Genomic DNA, 19,264 nt, shown 5'->3' on the forward strand with positions numbered 1-19,264 from the left:
ACTCGTCCACCTTCTGATCTTTTTTCACACATAATTTTTCCGTCTAAACTCCATTTTGACTATTCTTGAACTCGTTAAATTCTGTTCGTTGTCCTGAACCTCATTCTATACTCATTGTAGATCAAATTTCAAATATTTTTTTCAACAATATTAATCAAAGATTATTCAATCCATATCAGAACAGTTGCCCTGGCACAAATTTTGATGTTGCTTGCAAGAATGTGAAATCAAGAGTCCACAGTTCACCTTGAGGGTTAGATATACAAGCGAGTAATTTTAGTGCAGAAATGTTGTTGCATTAACCATGCCATACACTACAGGGGTCATCTAGCTCAGGTGCTCGCTCAGCATATATGCTATATAATGAGTAACTCGATTAAGCATCGTACCTGGAGTACAAGTGGGAACCTCCCTTTTTCTTTGCTTTATCAAATATATAAAAATTTCCATGAAATTAATACAGAATCAATGGACAGAACGAAACCTAAGGCCTTCTGCTGATACATGTATTGTACAACTCGTATGAAGGTTCCCTCTTCATGGTCTTCTCAGCTGTACAGATGGGGGCTTCCAAGGAGAGTAACGTAGTAGGCTGTAGCTTCACATGGAGGAGATGAACCTTACATTCACTGGCCATTATTCATTTTCCATTTCAATACATTCCTTTGAAGACAGGATTTGTTCGACATATATTTGCACCATATTCCTCATATTCTGCTTTTGTATGGCAAGCCTGCATGAATACAATCATCCTGATCATCGAGCAATATTAGGAATGACAGAACTGGGCAAGTTGGAGGATGGGCAAAAGAACTTGCAGTAAGGATTTAGGTTCAACAGAACTATGAAAATTATGTTTTATGCTCATGATTTGCGTCATATCTGCAATATAAAGCTTGTAGTGTATTTTATTTTATTTTTTTCACAAGGTTCTACTAGTAATAAAATGACATAACAAGCCTTTATTTTCCCCTCAGGACACAAAATCAATATATAATAAACAGGATATGGAGAGAGAAATACCCCATAAAATTCAGGTGTAGATGCAAGCACTGAACCTCCAAACCAAACAGCAAATCTCTGGATAGGATGGCTGACTACATTAACTTCAATGGGCTGAGACTGTACCCCAACATATTGAAATAATCAGTCCAGCACAAAGTGCACACATGCACGTGCACACAGACACAGACACACACACACACACACACACACAGAGAAAGAGAGAGAGAGAGTTTGCCTACCTTAACATCTCCACCAAAGCGGGCAGCAGATGTAACGATTCGCGTATCCACTATCTTTTTTAGATCTCGCTGCAATCTTCTATGGAAGTCCTTGAACATGGTTGATCCTCCAGATAGCACTATATTCTGCGACCTTATCAAGTTAAAGTTATACAAACTAAAACAACACCTAGAAACAAAATCATGGCATGAAAAATATTTTTATCTCATACACCTTATACAGAGCCCTCCTTGTGTCAATTGGGGATGACTGAATGCACTTGTCAATCACAGCAGGTAAAGGAGTGGTAAAATCACTACCGTATATCTCAGGATGGAAGAAAATCTGCATAAAAACAGAACATTAAATATTTTGTGGGCGGAAGTGATTAGCAAGCATCATCGTTTGTCTACTATTTATTAAATGTAAACCTAGCAATATTCAGCAACTCAGACCAAGAAATAGAGAATATAAATGATTGTTCAGGTTTATGGTTTAGTTATTATAAATCTATGCCAATGACTGTTGCTCTTTCACAATCAAGAAAGAAGGTAAACAATATGACTAATTGGTATTTTTATACATATTTTTCAGAGAAAAATACTTGTGAAAAAATTTTTGAGAACGAATACAGTGTATTGGGGGCATTCTTAATCAAGATAGTGACCTGCCTTGAAGGTTCTGCTCTCGGTGGACAATGTTAAAATAACATAATCTCTTCTTTTACACATTCATGTAAAGAACAACTAGAGGTTGTCATCAACCCAGCAGATATGGGTGCTGGTAAAATTTTAAAACTTCATTGTCAGTGAACGTGTCTGTCGTATTGGACAGAATGCATTGTCTTAGAATTAAGCTATTTTGGTTTTAGGCAGCAACAATTTAATTTTTTTGCAAACTCCAAGTTAGGAGAAACTTTTGATACCCATATAAATCAACAAATTAAAAGAAAACAGATGAAAACAATTAAATGATTTGATAATGCTTTTGTAGGTTCTGATTGCAATAATTGTGTACCCATTTAAATACGCAAACTTATGTGGATACCCTCCCAAAATCACTATGTACTTGTATATCCTCGAAAAGTTTTTCTTTTTACATGTCCATCCCAGCCATCACAATCCATCAAGCAATGCTAGTTTAATTTGGTTCTAACTAGGTTCACCACGATGCAGCGCAATGTGCAACTATCAAGCACCATGACCAGCTAGACCATGCCAAGCTTTGCAAGAGCCAGTGTATTTGCAAGCAAAGACTTGGACAAGCAAATATTTGATTTTATTTCTATCCTGTGAGTGAGCATGCTCACTCATAGGATTCAGAGGTTTTGTGGATTTTCCTATAAATTTTCTATTGGGGGCAGTGTCAAATTTTAGTTAGGTTTCTGTATTTGTAGCAGAATAATTCTAGCATGTTTCCTTATTCTTGAGTCCTATTGCATGTCTGCATTTGAAGATGGTTGACTGTAAGCTTGTTTGATGTGCATGTTGAGTGCTATGATGACTATGGTTTCTGAGAGAGGTGTGTCTGTGTCTGTGCTTGCTGTGATGTGTGTGTGGAATTGTTTGTGGGTTTGGTTGAAATTACTTAGGTGTTTGTAATCATTTTTGTATGCATTCTATTTATTTGCGCCAATGGATTCATTATAGTTTTACGTACATGTATCAGTGTGTACAGACAAATATGTCCGTAGAATGGTACGTATATATGTATATATACATACATGTATACATCTTTGTATGTATGCATCTATATACAGATATGATATATCTTCATACATATAGCCATAACATATCTACACAAATACATATAATACATGTATATACATATGTGCATATGTACAAATATTGCACCTTCCCTTGCTTTGAGTCTTGTGCTCAGGCTCCAAGAGACCTTGGCACCGCAGTGTACCTTGAGCCTTTAACAACTTTGGCCTGGTGGCAGCAGACTAGTAGTGGTGATGGCAACACTAGGGGTGAACTAGTGATAATGATGGTGGTAGTAATAGTGAGATAGCAAATGACTGTCTGATTCAGATCTTATGTGATCAAAATAGTAAACTCAGAAATCAAAAGATATACACTAAAAGCCACCTTGACATATGCATATCGATGCCCTTATATGTATATACATTCAACCACTGGAGATTAAAGTTCCCATTTTAACATTGCACATTATTTGGCTTTCAATTTTTCCTTTAGCTCAAATGACTTTCTGATTAACTATATGCCCACCATAAACTACAATGAAGAAAGCATGCTTAAACTTAAACAAATAACTCAAGCAAGGACCAAAAGCACTAATTCTCTTTCAAAATACAATAAAATTCTGTCAATCGGACAGCTAAAAAATCACTGAAAACTCTTTGTATTAACAGAAAGAATTTCATAAACATATTGCTGGCATGTGGTGAACACGAGATAATAAAATGAAAAACCCTACCTCAGGACCAAGAAAGCGCTCATATCCTATATCGCAGGAATATGGAGCTCTGGTCCTTGGTTTAACACCAGTCCAATGCTTGATGTACTTGGCAGGCTCCTTATCATGCTTATTGAATTCCTGGGACAATAAGATATAAATAATCACTTAATAAAGTGCTTTTTTTCACAAAAAAAAAGTTTTATGATCAATTAATTTTAGATCATGCTCTAGCTTGTTAGAAGCAGATGTTGATTCTGACCATACATGTACTGATAAAGAGCTGTCTCATCAGATAAAACAAAATTTATTTTAAATTATCAATGTGCCTGTGTAATATTTATCCAACTGAATGTTCAAAAAGGAAAACAATATTTCAATGACATAAGCCCAGAAAGGGGCTAGTATAACAAGCAATTCTACGACACACTATTAGATGACAGCTGATAAGTTAAGGCATCAGGTAAAAGACAGTGGGGAAAAAAGGCAAACTAAGAAAACTGGAAAACTATAATAATTTGTCATCTATATATAGAGATCACGCTGCAGCAGATATCATTAGTTAAAACATGTTTCAATAGTAAAATTTCTTCATTAATTTGACAAAAATCATTACCATGTTTTTAAGATAATAAAATTAGTACTACCAGCGCAAAATACTTTGTGATTGTGGACCATTATCTCAAAGTTCTGGAACCAGAAAATCTACGGACCAATCCATGACTAACAAGACTTGACCTTTCCACTTGAGTAATTTAAGGAAAGATCAGGTCAGAATAAGATAAAGACTTGATCAATTTAGCTACTTATGACTATTCATACTCAGAGATATATAGAAATTTCAAAAATGTACATAGGCATTCTAACCAACATAAATGAAAGTATTTCTATTGTATTATAAGTTATTTTCAAAAAGAAACCACTAAAATGACATCCATGTTGAAATTGTACTTTACACCAAGCTGTGCATATTTTAACAACATATAAGATGGTCTTTAACCAATTTTGCATAAATAATCCATCTGAAACTCTATCAAGAGAAGGAAAAAAACCTATTGGCAGAGGCAAAGGAAAATTTATACAAAGAAAAAATTTGTAAGTCTCGTGCTTCAGACACCATGACAATATTGTGCTTATGAACTCTAAAAACCAAGGCACCAATGACAATTTACGCTTGCCCTTAAAGTATTGCAGCTGCGATTCTGCGAAGGACTCCATGGAAGGTCTACTAGCCAAAACAATGTTGCAGGATTGCTATCAGCTTACCATCAAACTCAGAAAGCATTGCAATAGAAAATGTTATAAACTTCATACCTTAAGTTTGTAAATGAATGGTATGAAGCTGATATAGCATTGTGCTAAATAAGATCTTTGCCAAAAAAATCTATAACCAAAAAAATAATAATTTATCTAGTTTTCTTAATATTTTGATGAAAAATTGCAGCAACAAGGGAATTACATAAATGTTGTATGGTTCAGTACGATGACACAAAAAAGGGAAAAAAAAGAATGGTGTAACAGAAATGAGAATGTTGCAATGATGGTCCGACAACTAGAAAGAACAGAGAAAAGAAAATGTGTAATTAAGGAGCTGCAGGAGTTAAATAATTAAGAACAAAGTGATGGGACCATATACAATGAAAAACATGAGGCTCTGGTAATTGGAATTACTAGAATCTATGTTCAAGAGTTTAGAAAGAACAAGGAAAGATCTAAGATAACATGAATGAAAGTTATAGGAAAATACAGGAAAGTTTGCAACAACAGCAGAGGTAAGCCTTAAGAAGAACTACTAGTGTGGGGGAAAAAAACCCTTAAGGTAACCTCAAATAGTTCGGACAAGGCTCAATAATTATACCTATGGTCTATGGCAAGGATTAGTCTTAGTACTGGTATCCATCTTAGCTTGCTCCTAGATGGGTACGACACAGAATGGGTACTAGAGAGGCCATTAACAACAAGGATAAAGAGAGAGAAGAAAAAGATGTGTTCTGGGCACACCACCATCACGAGTGTCAAAATGCAACCATCCCAGTCTGTCCCTGAAATCTCGTTCAGGAGTGCCAACCGACACATCTCATTCATGAGTGAATGAGCATCCCTAAAGCATCTCAAGTAGTGTTTCCTTGCCAGAATCGTATGGTAATGGCAAGACACATCACCAATCTTGGTCTATTGTCTGTCTAAAACCTACGAGGTAGCAATTTCAAAAGCTAATATTAGACTACTTCGAGGCATTTAGATCTATAACCAAAATCAAATACTTCAGTGACCTTTTGTTGAGTTAATTGTTAATGTTAGAGGTCAGACTGAAATATCTAACAATAAACCAACATTTGCTTTAGTAATTGTTATAACAATATTTACAGCAACCACAATGTTATTCTCTCAAAAAAATACTGTTATTTATCTTCTACAGATACAATCTCAAAGATATAAAGAACGAAAAGTACATTTAATTAAAAAGAAAAAGTATAATGCTATCAAATAAAACCTTATGAAAATAACAAGTACCTTGACAATGTCAGAACAAGTGTAACAATACATCTCTTTCACCTTCCGAGCTACTTCAAAAGAGTCTTCTGGTGGTATATGCTCTCCCCTTTCCTATATATGATAAAATTAGCCCATAGATTGTGATCTTATTCTTAATTAAAAGGAATATGGATCAAATAATTGATCATGGTGTCTTCTGAAGAACCTTTATGTGGTTGCAATTGTTTACTTTGAAAAATAAAAAATTTCTGTTTATCTTCTCTTCTCCCACAAAACTAGTGGATTTCCTTTTTTTTTTCTATTTAGTAAAATCAGCTTTTGGACTTGAGAATACAGTGTTGTGTTAAATGACAGAGTATATGACAACCCACCATACTTCAGGTTTCCTGTATCTAATTTACAAACTAGATGAAGCCATCTTTGTGATTTGGTCATCCATATAATTCGGACTTCGGAGCCTTAGGAAATGGGAAAAAAAAAAGCTCCAATCCCCAGGAAAACACAAACAGGACTCTATTATATTATTGAAATCAGTACCACTAAGATCAGGGTTTGTAAGTTCCCTTTCAGTTTTAATTTTGGTCAGTCCTTCATTTTGGTTCGGCAATTTTGCTCCACAATTTGAAGATTTGCTAAGAAAAATCAAAAATTTCAAAAAACAAAAAAGAAAAATTAAAGAAGAAATGAAAAGTTACTGCATAACATTTTAGAAAATTCTGTGTTTTATAGGTTATCTATTTGTGTAATGTCAACAATTTTAGGCTGAAGCTTTTTGAGAAAAAAGTTTTGGGATGAAGTCTTGTATAAATAAAATTCACAAGGTATACTGGTATTTTTTGTACCAGGAACACACACACACATGCACATACACATATGGACATGAATGCATGTGAGTACATATATATGTGCATTTATTCATATATAACTTTATTCTTAAACTCGGTTGTTCAGAAATTCATTAAATTTATCAAAAAAAGTGGAGCTTTTTAATGCCTAGTGTGTTCAAGTTTTTTGATCCTTTTTTGCAAATTTCACCAATACTTTGAATTTGGAGATTTCTTTATCATTTTTTTGCTTAAATGGATATTTAATTAAATTAATATTGCATTTACTTTGCATATGTAAGAAGATGTTATTATTATGAAGAATGATGCTTTGTAAGTAGCTGTCCACATTGAATGTCTGTGTATGTGTATTTATTCATATATAACTTTGTTCTTAAACTCAGTTGCTCAGAAATTCACTAAATTTATCAAAAAAGTGGAGTTCTTTTAAGGCCTAGTGTGTTCAAGTTTTTTCATCCTTTTTTGGCAAATTTCACCAATATTTTGAATTTGGAGATTTCTTTATCATATTTTTTTTGGTTAAATGGCTATTTCATTAAATTATTATTGTATTTACTTTGCATAAGCAAGATGTTATTATTATGAAGAATGGTGCTCTGTAATTAACTGTCCACATTGATCTCTGTCTTTCCTTTGAGCACTCATGTAGTCTTTATGAAGTATTGTAGTAGAGGACTTTACGAAGAGCTCAGCCCTGTCTCAAGTCTAATGAAAATAAAGACAAACCACCCAAAACTGACACTATGCAGCTTACATACTTATAAAGAAATGAACCCAGTATGATGTTTATCATCCATTTCCTCTATTTTAACCCAAGAAACAAGAAAGAAAACCACACAAAGTTGACATCATATAGCCCATGTACTTAAGAAATAAATTAATAATTCCACCCCCCCACCCCCCCACAAAACAAACACCCCCAACGAAAAAAAAAATGTGGCTAGTTTAGGTTAGTTTCCACCAAACTTTGTCAGGCCATTGAAACTAGACCAAAACCAAGTCTTTTATCATCAGTTTGCTCAGTTCCAAATGAAATGAACACATTTCAAACAAAACAGATCAGTTTTTGACCATAACTTTCATACTTCATTAAATTTGCATATCTGTACAAGGAAAAGTTGCATATCTGTACTCAAAATTAGCATGTTAAATTGAATATTTGACTTCAATGAGGTTTCATATCATAAAGAGTTGTACTTTATCTAGCAAGCCAACATATAAGTCTGATCTCTTATTGTGTCTATATACAAGCAAATCAGTTAAATTAACATATGTTACATGGTAAGATTTATTGCTTGCATGTGAATCAGCCACAAATGAGTTATCTTTATTAGGCAAATTGCAGTTCTGGTGACATCTGAAAAATAGAAGTGGTTAAAGCTTGTACCCTCAAAAGTTGCTGAATAAATTGAGTAACATCCTTGCCCGCAATAGGAATAGATTTGATGCTACTCCCAATCACATAACCATCTGCAACTGGCACAACATGCGTAGCTCCATCTCCCACATCAACTACAACCCCTGTCATTTCACACTGAAAAAAACATACCAGTCAACCTTAGTGAAAATATTGACTACACAATATGAATGTCAAGAAAAAAAAAAAAAAAGGGTAAAGAATGGTGATTTGGAGTCTGTGTGTGTAATCTCAAGTTTGTCAAATACAAAGAAACAATTACATTCTCCAGAGACTATTAGTTCCTGTATCATATAACAAGAGAATGTATATGTTGCTGGACCACCAGGTGATAAAGGGAGATAGCTTGGTGGAACAAGTACCCCTTCACACTCTTCACATTTTGTGCTTCCAACAACACTGTATGACTACTGCTGACTAAGACACCCTAAATGCTGGTGGACAAATCCCACAAACAGGCCAGCCTTCCGGTACTGTATACTGTTACTTCGAGTGAAAACACAAATATGCAGTAATGCTGATTTGACTATATACTACAGGATGAATGCCTTCGAAGAATTCAGCGACACTGGGGAGAAAACCCTTTTTTGAATAAATTTTGCCGGCTTGAGTGAAGATATCATGTCTAGCAAAAACCCCAACAAAACAAGCTCCTGTGTGGCTACGACTTTTTTCTTACTGATATGAAGAGGTACACTAATTCAAAACCCTTTATGGGAAGTTAGTGGTTATTATGGCAGAATAACCAAAGATAAGAATGTGAATTATTTTCCAGCAGATATCCACTTTCTAATGTTCTCACTTTGTTTGATCTGTGCAAGTCATAATATCCATTTGAAGGGCATTGATCCCTGCTTGCCAGATACATAGAGTAATGAAATATATTATAGGCACAGAGTCAAGCTAGAATCACATCCATGACCATTGAATTTGATAGCTTAATCCTATTAGTACAAAATAAATGATGGAAAGGAAAATTTATTAATTAGTAAGATATGAAAGAATGGATTAGCCTACCTATTGGCAAAAGGGGGGAAAAGGCAATATGAACCATTAGTGATTCGATCGAATTGCAGATTGAGAACCTTATGTTAAAATTGCTTGTTTCAATGACCATCCTTTCCTTTGCTTTCTATGGATAAGTTTTTAAATCAGATCTTGAGTTATGAAAAGTTACACCAAAGTTATGAAAAGTTACTTTGGTTATGAAAAGTTACACCAAAGCAAACAATATGTTATTTGGGGTCATATGGCTTCTGTTCACTTGTTTCTGTTTTTGGAGCTACAGGTTTTATGAGTCTAGTTTTCTTCCATTGTAATAAGTACTGTCAGTTTACCCAACTCTCCTCTTTGAGGTTATGCAAGGTTAAGATTGGATTATATGTCCCACACCCTCATACCACCTTGAATTTATGCTTAACTAAATTATAGGTCATAGGCTCCCAATGTCGGAAGGAAGAATACCAGCAGATTTTGTAAGCTATAGTCAGCATGCATAAGGATACAAGATGGTCTCACTGAATAAGCAGCTTATGCAGACCTAGTTCTTGAATCAGTCCTGCTTAACAAAAACAAGTTTAATACTTGATGAAAAAAATGTCACTTCATATGCTTGCATCAGATGCACCAGAGGAAAAATAGGGACAATATACAATTTGATGGTCCTACACTCCAGAAGAAAAGAAGATTTATGTTAAATACCAGGCTAAGAACTGTCCTGGACTCGATCAAGGATTCCAATTACAAGAGGGAAAAAAGAGATAAATAAACAGAAAGGAACAAAAAGTATCACAGCAATAAGATAGGCAATGCTGCTTTTATATCATCAATAGTAAAGAAAGAATTAGCAAAGAAAGAATAAAGAATGGTATCAAAGTACGATAAGGGAGTAAATTCATAATAATTTTATAATTTTATAATGTACAGAGTTAAGAACTAGTTACTTTAGATTATGATATAATCCAATCAAGCATAAATTTTGAGAGGGTATACTCTAAGAAGAATTTGGGTAAAATTAAGACAGAACCAGTATGACATATAAGATGACACATGCATGACACATACATTATAAATGATCTGGAAACATGATATTGTGCTAAAACGATCAAAATATGCTTTGAGTAACGTAATGTATTTTAGATGCTTAGGTTGAATCTTTTATTGAGGACCAGGACAGGGGAAGCCTGGCTGAAATCAGGTGAGGACGGCATCAAACCCAAGTTCCTTGTATGCAAAACCCGGTGACTTTACTACTCAACCAATTGGCACTCTCACTTATAGGTTGAATCTAAAGACATGAATTTTCAAGACTTTAGTATCAGAAAGGAATAAGATGATATGGCTAAATACGTGAAAATGCATTAGCAACTATTCCCAATCCTAAATTGCGAAAATTGATAAACATATCCCTGCACTTCCAAGCCACGATATTAATCATGCTATTGCATGCCAGCATGCATGCTGCTTGCAATACCAACATGTGCAAGTATACAATATAGAGGAAATAGCACCCATCTATGATCATTTGAAGTTCTGAGGTGATTAGCATGTACATAAGAAATATTTACAAATTTGACAAATATAATAGTTTTAGCAAATCAGAACTTAAATAAATAATATAAAGAACCTGTGCCAGCACGTATTAAATGAAGAGGTGATATCATCACAATCATTACAATCAATGAAACATGAAAATAATCATATCATTTGCTTCGATGTAGTTACATGATATAACATGATAATTTCTCCAATATATATACATTATTACATATATATCCCACTAATTTGTTGAAATTAGAACTGGTGATAGAATTCTATTCAGATTTATGAGAGAAACCATCTTAGCTGCAAATATATGATAATATATGTTGCTAAATGAGGACTAAACAATTCTTGGTTGGCTGTTACAACCAACCTTGGAAGTAGTATATCCAGCAGCAAGGGCAAGGACAGGCTGGACTGCGATATACAGCCCAGGGACATTAAATGTCTCAAACATGATTTCCCCTGTGTATTCACGATTTTCAGGAGCGGTGAGTGGGCTCTCAGTCAAGAGAAAATAATGATCTTCTGGATCACAACGCAAGTAATTAAAAATGCACTGTTGCCAAAATCTTTCCATGGTATCCCAGTTCTCTACCTGCACAATTGCACTGTTGCCTCAAACTTGTTCACAAGGACTGCATAAGTGGAAAATTAGGACAGTTTGATAGTATAGATACCTGACCATGATGTATAGGGTAGCTAAGATTGTATGTGCTGCTAGAGCGAGACCGTGATAAAGCCTCCTCTCCAATAAAAAAATCAAGATCAGCCATTACACCTGCACTGTGCTGTGCTAGCCAATTTCCCTTACTTGAACTCCTTGCTTGATTCAAAAAAGACTCATTGACTGCAACTACTGTAGGGATGATGAAGCATGGCTCAACATTGCCAGCAAATCCCATTTTGGTGTACCTAAATACAAGAAACATAAGAAATAGTCAAGATATACAGAAAGATTTATTGTTAAAACAGATAAGAATAAGACAAACAAATGAGCTGCTTATGAGTATGAAATGTCAGTGCAAGAAAGTGAATGAACTTATAAAAGAGATCCATAACTGTTATTCACTCAGAGTATCGAATCATGAAATAGATGAGTCTCCTTCCAAATCATTTATGCATTAGGGTGGTTAATAAAAAGGTTAGTGGGATTATCCCCACATATTGGTCACAAATCAATATTTTCTAGGCATGTCTTAGCCCTTTTGTTCATAATGTTTATTGGATTCAGAATTAGAAAGCAGTCATGGGACATACTTAAATGGCACATGTGTTTGGCATTTGGTACAGAAGATGAACACCCCTCATTGGAAAAATAGGGTTTTACAATGGAAGCAACACGACTTTCTACCATCACTATTCTTTTTTATCTGAGCTGCAGTGACCTTAGAACCACTCAAACATGGTGAACAATTTTGTTGAATAATGAATTTCTTGCTCAACAGATACCTTTTAATTTAGAAGCACCAAGATAGATTACCCAGGAAACTCATGGCTTCTTTGTTTACAGCTGTACATGAAAATGTAGCAAATGAATGGAGCTAGCAAATGGGCCCATAGGGAGGGGGGGGGTTTCTCTTCATAAGAAATCCTTTCAGATGCCAAAACATACCTCATGCTTATTGTGGGGGAAAAAAGAGTAGGCCCTTGCAGAAGAATCATAGTAATATCAACCATTGACCATGTCTTCCCAAGGCTTAGGAGGCTATAAGCAAAGAACCACCATTGGACTTCAAAGTCTCCCTCAATTAAGAAGGTGATGGCCCTTTTTAATTCAATGCTCTTCCATGCCAAAATCTTAGCTGATACTGGATGCTCCAAATCCCTCAACTAGCTATTCACAAGTATTACTCACACAGACATCATAAATTCAGCCAAAGATGTTTTATTTGGATAATACCACATCCATCAAAAAAGATCTTGCATTTTCCATGATTCCTCCAAGTTTCCTGTTCAGAATTTTTAACAATGTTTGTCTGTTATCCTAGTCAAGTTTTTTTTTTTTTTTAAAGGCACACCATACTCCAAGATAGGTGATGGAGAATGGCAAAATAATGAACACATAGCGGCAAGACACTACATAATTTTTTTTGGTTTTCTAAATCAATTATAGACAGGATTATTCAAAGTAAAAGGTTCTCTGCCAGATAGCAATCAAAATCAACTGATAACAGATTAAGACTACTTCGCACCCAAGAAATCAAATTTGACAGACCCATTAAACTGTTATCAGCAAATCACTAGTTATGCACTTTTATAGCACCAACTGGGATTCAGTCCAGGTGGGCTCCAATTTGTCCATCCATGACTAACAACTGTCTGGATTTTTCAATTAAGGCATGATTTGTGAGTGCAAGTCTGGGTTGAAATCAGGTCACAGGTTGGTTTGGTTCAGTTTCTGATGAATTAAATCAATCTGCTGCCCAAAGTTAAAACCTAGGAGGAATACAATAGATCAGACTCTGATAGTTAAAACAATAGTGAAAAATGAAGACAAAATTTAGTCAAAAAGGAACAAGATATGTTTCAAATACAAGTTTAGAGGGATACTTAAATATTTCAGAGACTGTTCAGAAGGTGATTGATTAGACAAATCACAGAAGTGGGAACAGGAACAATTATGTTCCTTTTTGGGTTTTACATGGAATTTAAGGCATTTTTCAATCATTCTACTCTTTGACAATCTGCTTCAGGACATCTCAAGTTTTTCTTTTCAGTTGCTCTCTCTATCCAAGAAAGTTGTTCTGGCAGTACTTGCCTTTGTGCATCTCCTAGGCAGATAGGACCTTTCCAATCCCTCAACCATTTTCAACATTCAATAGCATTACCAATAGAGCATGAAGTGGTACTGCCAATGTTCACTTGACTTTTAACAACTATTAGGGGACATCTAAGAACTACAAAACACTCTTTGAATCATCTTAAGCAAAATTCAGACATTCTATATGGGGCATATAACATATAGAGGATCACAAACCCAGCAAAAGCCTCAGCACATTTTAACACTGTATACTTCTTTACAAGGAAGCGTAGACTAACGAATTGCACCCATAACAAACAAGGCCAAGAAAGTAATTCTGCCAGAAGAGCAGTAGTTACATAAGTTCAATGTATCACACATGTTGCAAACTCTATAGAAAATGGTAATCCGTAAAATCTAACCTAAAAATCGCCTCCCTCTTGATAAAGATCCAATTTTCCCATATGAATACATTGCTCCACTTTCCCAAGTCAATGACTCCAATCTCAAAAACATAACTTAGTCTTCCTAGATCCATAACATTAGAGACTCGTCTCAAACCAGTCCAACCACACAAAGAACCGAACCAGAAACCTAATGCATGTCCTAGAAATATCAACAGCAAGAAGTTTAACTAGATCTGCCACGTTCCCAGCTCCCAATCCCACCAAATCAGCTCCTTAACTACTCTCAACTCCACCACCAAGCAATTCCTGAAATCCCCGACCATTTTGAGTCCAAACCGAAATCACACCAACACGAAGCTGATGTTCAAATTACCAAAACAAGAGCGAAAACTAATTTTTTACAAAAAAAAAAAAAAAAAAAAAAAAAATCACGAAAGAAATGTGTCATTCGAAGTCATAAACTCCACATTATACGAACAAGAAGAGCTCTAGCTGTCAGAAAAACCTTACCCGGTTCCGTTGTCGATGACAACGGCAGGCCGAGAAGCAGCGTCCATTCGAGAGCGAGGAAACGGAGGATCTGCCGACGAGATCCGAGAGGTAGCGCCGCCTAGGGCATCCGCTCATGGTATTGGCCACGGGCGGCGGAGGGGTGGGGCGTCGGCGAGAGAGAAGAAGAAGACAGTAGAAGAGGCGTGGATCGCAAGCGACAGCGGCGGCTCAACGAAAGGAAGGGAGGGATTCCATCCGTGTCGTGGGGGTTTGGGATGGGAGGGGATCCCCACCGCGGCGTGAGGCCCCGCCGAGTTACCAAACGGCGATCCGGAACAGGGGCGCCACAGCGGTATATCCCGATAAATAATTTGCTCTCGGAGCGGCAATACGCGCTCTCGGATCCGTTGGGCGGCGGCTCTGTCGTTTTCGGCTATCCGTATCGGTGCTCCAGATCGGACACCGGCTCGACACCTTGTCTTGATCTTGCCGCTTTGAAATGGACACGAGTGACACTGCTGGATCTACAAGAGCATTAGAGACGCCAGCCTGGGCTAAGAGAAGACAAGTTGGAGGCCTGTTTAGATGTCGGTAAATTGTTCGCCGGTTATAGTGGGGTGCTCCCATACTTTGGTAAATATACCTCATTAAATGTCCATTGGGTATGCTCGGTATGGATAGCATCCAGGTTCTCATCAGATGTGGAATATATATCTTGGATAATTAATGAAGCTAAAATTATTCATATTTGGAGAAGTTTATTAATGAAACATTCAATTACATGCTCTCAGAATTACATGAATAGCAAGCACTTAATAATTAATTATATAATAATGATTGACTAAAATTGAAAAGATGACTTTAAGTTGAATACAAATACTCAAATATGTTCTAACACACTATCGTTTTTCTTCATTCAATCCCATAAAGCTATGGAGCAAAGTTCTATATGCCAATGGTATGAATGCAAATAAGCTGAGTGGTGTCAAGTATAAAATTGCTCGGACTTGACTTGTTTCCAACTTGGAAATTGGCCAGGTTAAGCAATCTCAGTATACCTTTCGTTCCATTATAAATGTCTTGGAAGACTATCACCTGATGCGGCAGAAAAACTTCTTTGAAAATAGCTCATCCCACTCATCAATCTTTGTCTTTTATCAAGATTGACCCTAATCAGAGGAGGTTTTGTTCAACAAAACTTTGGATCTTCATTTCAAATTTGAGATTCTCAATTCTATGAAAAGAAAGTTCCTCAATTATTCTATAATTTCATTTGCCCTCACTCACTGCTATGAATATGATTCATCTGATTTGTTTGATAATGAGATAGATCCTTCCAAAGTGAAGTGAAATGAAAGAATCCTCAACTTAGATTAGAAGGGAATTCTCCAAACAATATGAGTATTGAGTGCTTTGAAGTCCCAAGTCCCGGAAAACAATTATCCTAGTTCATGCTTTAGAGCAACCAACAGAGAATCCTAACTCAAAGGTAAGGTGAGCAAAGAGTTGGGAGAGATAAAAACCCAAAAATGCTTAGGCTCAATTCATTTATGATCCAAACTTGAAAAAGAGTTTGATCTCGGCACATTTCTTAGTGGAGTGCGCTCAAAACAAGCTCTTGATGAGCCACGATCAAGCTACTCACGAGCAATTTGGTTGTGTGCACCCTAGTCAAGAGATTATAAATTGAATGGTACATACTTATTCTTCTTATAAAAAAATACATCAATGATTCCATCTTATAATAAATACTTTAATTATTCCTGCTTATAAATAAAGTAATACAGAATGGGGCTTGTGAATGTCAACTGCATAGGGCGAATTCAATTCGTCACTAGATTTAGTATTTTTTTTGAAACTTGCTTAGAGATGCCTTCCAACTATTAAACTATTTCATAATCACGGGACCACTGCTAAGCTACTTCATAATCATGGGACCAATACTGAGCCGATGTCATCTTGATGAAGAAAATAATGTCATCCCCTCGTCCCATGCTTGGATTTGCCAAGTACTATTTTTTATTCTCCAGAAATTCTGATTATGAACTAAGTAAGATTTATTATTTTGCCAATGAAATCTTTTGGTGATTGCATTATAAAACATTAGGATGAGAGCCTGCATTCATCAGGATCCTTGTGGTCTATAGATTTAAGATAAGTGCTTCCTATTGCATGGCCTGTTAAAAAGTGCCAAAAATACCGATTAATTCTGCAGCAATTTCATGCAAAACAACAAAATTTCTGATCATAAGGGGCATGTTATGTAATGGCTAGTTTTCAAGGAACCTTTTCTTATTTTGATGTAACATGGAGGCATTACCACCCAATTTATTGTGAAAGAGTATTTCCAAAAGCAAAAGGAGCGGTTCAGAATGTACAAGGAGGAAAAGATGAGAGATTACAGGATTGTGAGGTTCTAAGGTAGATTCTATCTGTAGTTGCCACAATAACAGAAGGAAAACAGCAAAGAAGAGAACAGGAAACTGATTTCAAAGAACTTAACATAGTATTTTATGTTGCCTTGAGTTTATCATTGCATCCATGCATATGCCGAGCAATAATGATCAGGTCCACTGGCATTGACTCCACTAAGACTAGCCTTAACATGTTCATGGTGGTGGCCTCGAATTCACCATATATTACAGTGCACCTCGAGATGATCAACCAAGGTTACATTATACCATCCTCCTACTGATATTTGTTTTATTTTCTTTCTTAGGAAAGTAGGTATGCGATCAAATTTATTTTATCATCTCTTTCATCCTCTTTTCATACCAAATGTAGTAATCTCATATGAGATTTAGTTTTCCATACCAAATTACCTTCAACCAAATTAACCTCCAAAGTTGAATATAAATACTCAAATATGTTCTAATATATGATTGTTTTTCTTTATTCCATCCCATTAAGCTATGGGGCAAAATTCTATATGCAATGGTATGAATGCAAAGGAGCCCAAATATACCAAATACAAGGCTACTCAGGTTCAACTCATTTCCAACTTGGCAATTTGTGAGGTTGAACAATCCTAGTATACCTTTGACTCCATAATAAATGTCTTTGAAGTCTATCACTCTATGCGATAGAAAAAATCCTTTGAAAACAGATCATCCCACTCATCAATCTTTGTCCTTTGCTAACATTGACCCTAATCAAAGGAGGTTTCGTTCAACAAAATCTGAATCAGAGTATGGATCTTTCATTTTAGTTGAGATTCTAAATCCTACGAAAAGAAAGTTCTTTAATTGTTCTTTAATTTCATTTGCCCCCACTCATTGCTATGGCTTCTTCCATTTTTCAGATAATAAGATAGATCTTTCCCAAGCAAAAGAAAGAATCCTCCTCTTACATTGGAAGGGAATCCCCCCAGCAATATGAGTATTTAGTGCTTTCAACTCCTAGAAAGCAATTATCCTAGTTCACGATTTACAGCAGATAAAAGAGAGTCTTGACTCAAAACATTAGGTGAATGGGCTTTCTAACCAATGAGCAGCGAGCAAAGAATCTAGGAAAATCAAAATCTCAAAATGCTTAAATTTAGCTCATTTATGATGCAAACTCAAAAAATGTATTTGATCTCAGCACATTTCTTAGCTAAGCTGCGCTCGAAGCTCTCAGTGAGCCAAGGTCAAGCTGCTTATGAGCAACTTAGTTTGTTTGCACCATAGTCAAGAGTTTATAAATTGAATGGTACAGTACAAATCCCTTCTTATACATAAATACATTAATTATTCCTTCTGATAAATATAGTATATAAATAAAAGTAATACTACATGGGGCTTATGAATGTCAACTACGTAGGGCAAATTCGTCGCTAGGTTTAATACTTTCTTTTGAAACTTACTTGGAGATGCCTTCCAACTATTGAGGTAGTTCATGACCATAGGACCACAACTAAGCTACTTCAGAATCATGGGACCACTACTAAGCTAATGTTATCTTGACAAAGAAACTAATATCAATTGTCCTCTAGTCCCGTGTTTGGATTTATCAAATATTTTTTTTTGTTATCGAGAAATTCTGATTCCGAACTAAATGTTTTATTATCTTGCCAATGAAATCTTTAGGTGATTACATTATAAACTTTGGGATCAGAGCCTTCATTCATTAGGATCCTAATGGTCTACAAATTAAAGACTTCTACTTCCTGGCCTGTTAAAAAATACCAAAAATACTGATTAATTCTGCGACAGTTACATGCAAAACAACAAAATTTCTGATCATAAGGGGCACGTTGTGTAAGTAGTTGTGCAATGGCTAGACTTCGTAGAACTTCTCTTTTCTTTCTTTTCTGATGCAAAAGGGAGGCACTACCACTCAATTTGTTGAGAAAGAATACTTACAGAAGCAAAGGGAGAGGTTCAGAATATACAAGGAGGAAAAGAAACGAGATCACAAGGATTGTGAGGTTCTAAGGTGGCGGATTCTGTCTAGCTGCCAACAACAGCAAAAGAAAAGCAGCAAGAAGAGAACAGGAAACTGATTTCAAAGAACATAATATAGTATTTTATGTTGTCTTGAGCTTATCTTTACATCCATACATACGCCGACCAATAATGAGGTCTACTAGCCTTGACTCCACTAAGACTAGGCTTAACATCTTCATGGTGGTGGTACCCTCGAGATGATCAACCAAGGTTAAAAATATAAACACCTCATTGATGATGTCTCTTCTCTG

General features: G+C 35.8%; 1 protein-coding gene across 2 annotated transcripts; it reads right to left on the reverse strand.

The window, feature by feature from the left end:
- Positions 1-326: 326 nt before the first annotated feature.
- Positions 327-14,901, reverse strand: LOC105038745 (actin-related protein 3). Of its 2 annotated transcripts, none has more exons than XM_010914620.4 (10): positions 14,605-14,901; positions 11,625-11,859; positions 11,318-11,542; positions 8,374-8,520; positions 6,160-6,252; positions 3,667-3,786; positions 1,459-1,569; positions 1,245-1,370; positions 1,024-1,122; positions 327-733 (listed from the first exon to the last, which is right to left on the reverse strand). In XM_010914620.4, the coding sequence occupies exons 1-10, from the start codon at positions 14,649-14,651 to the stop codon at positions 653-655; spliced, it is 1,284 nt and encodes a 427-aa protein (XP_010912922.1). In that variant the 5' UTR covers positions 14,652-14,901; the 3' UTR covers positions 327-652. The 2 variants fall into 2 exon arrangements, 1 of the variants encoding a protein (XP_010912922.1); XR_830781.4 differs by having other exon boundaries at positions 606-733; positions 1,245-1,377; positions 14,605-14,850.
- Between the last annotated feature and the right edge of the window lie 4,363 nt (positions 14,902-19,264).

The sequence above is a fragment of the Elaeis guineensis genome, chromosome 1 (genome assembly GCF_000442705.2).
Source record: "Elaeis guineensis isolate ETL-2024a chromosome 1, EG11, whole genome shotgun sequence".
In the NCBI taxonomy this organism is placed as follows: Eukaryota; Viridiplantae; Streptophyta; class Magnoliopsida; order Arecales; family Arecaceae; genus Elaeis; species Elaeis guineensis.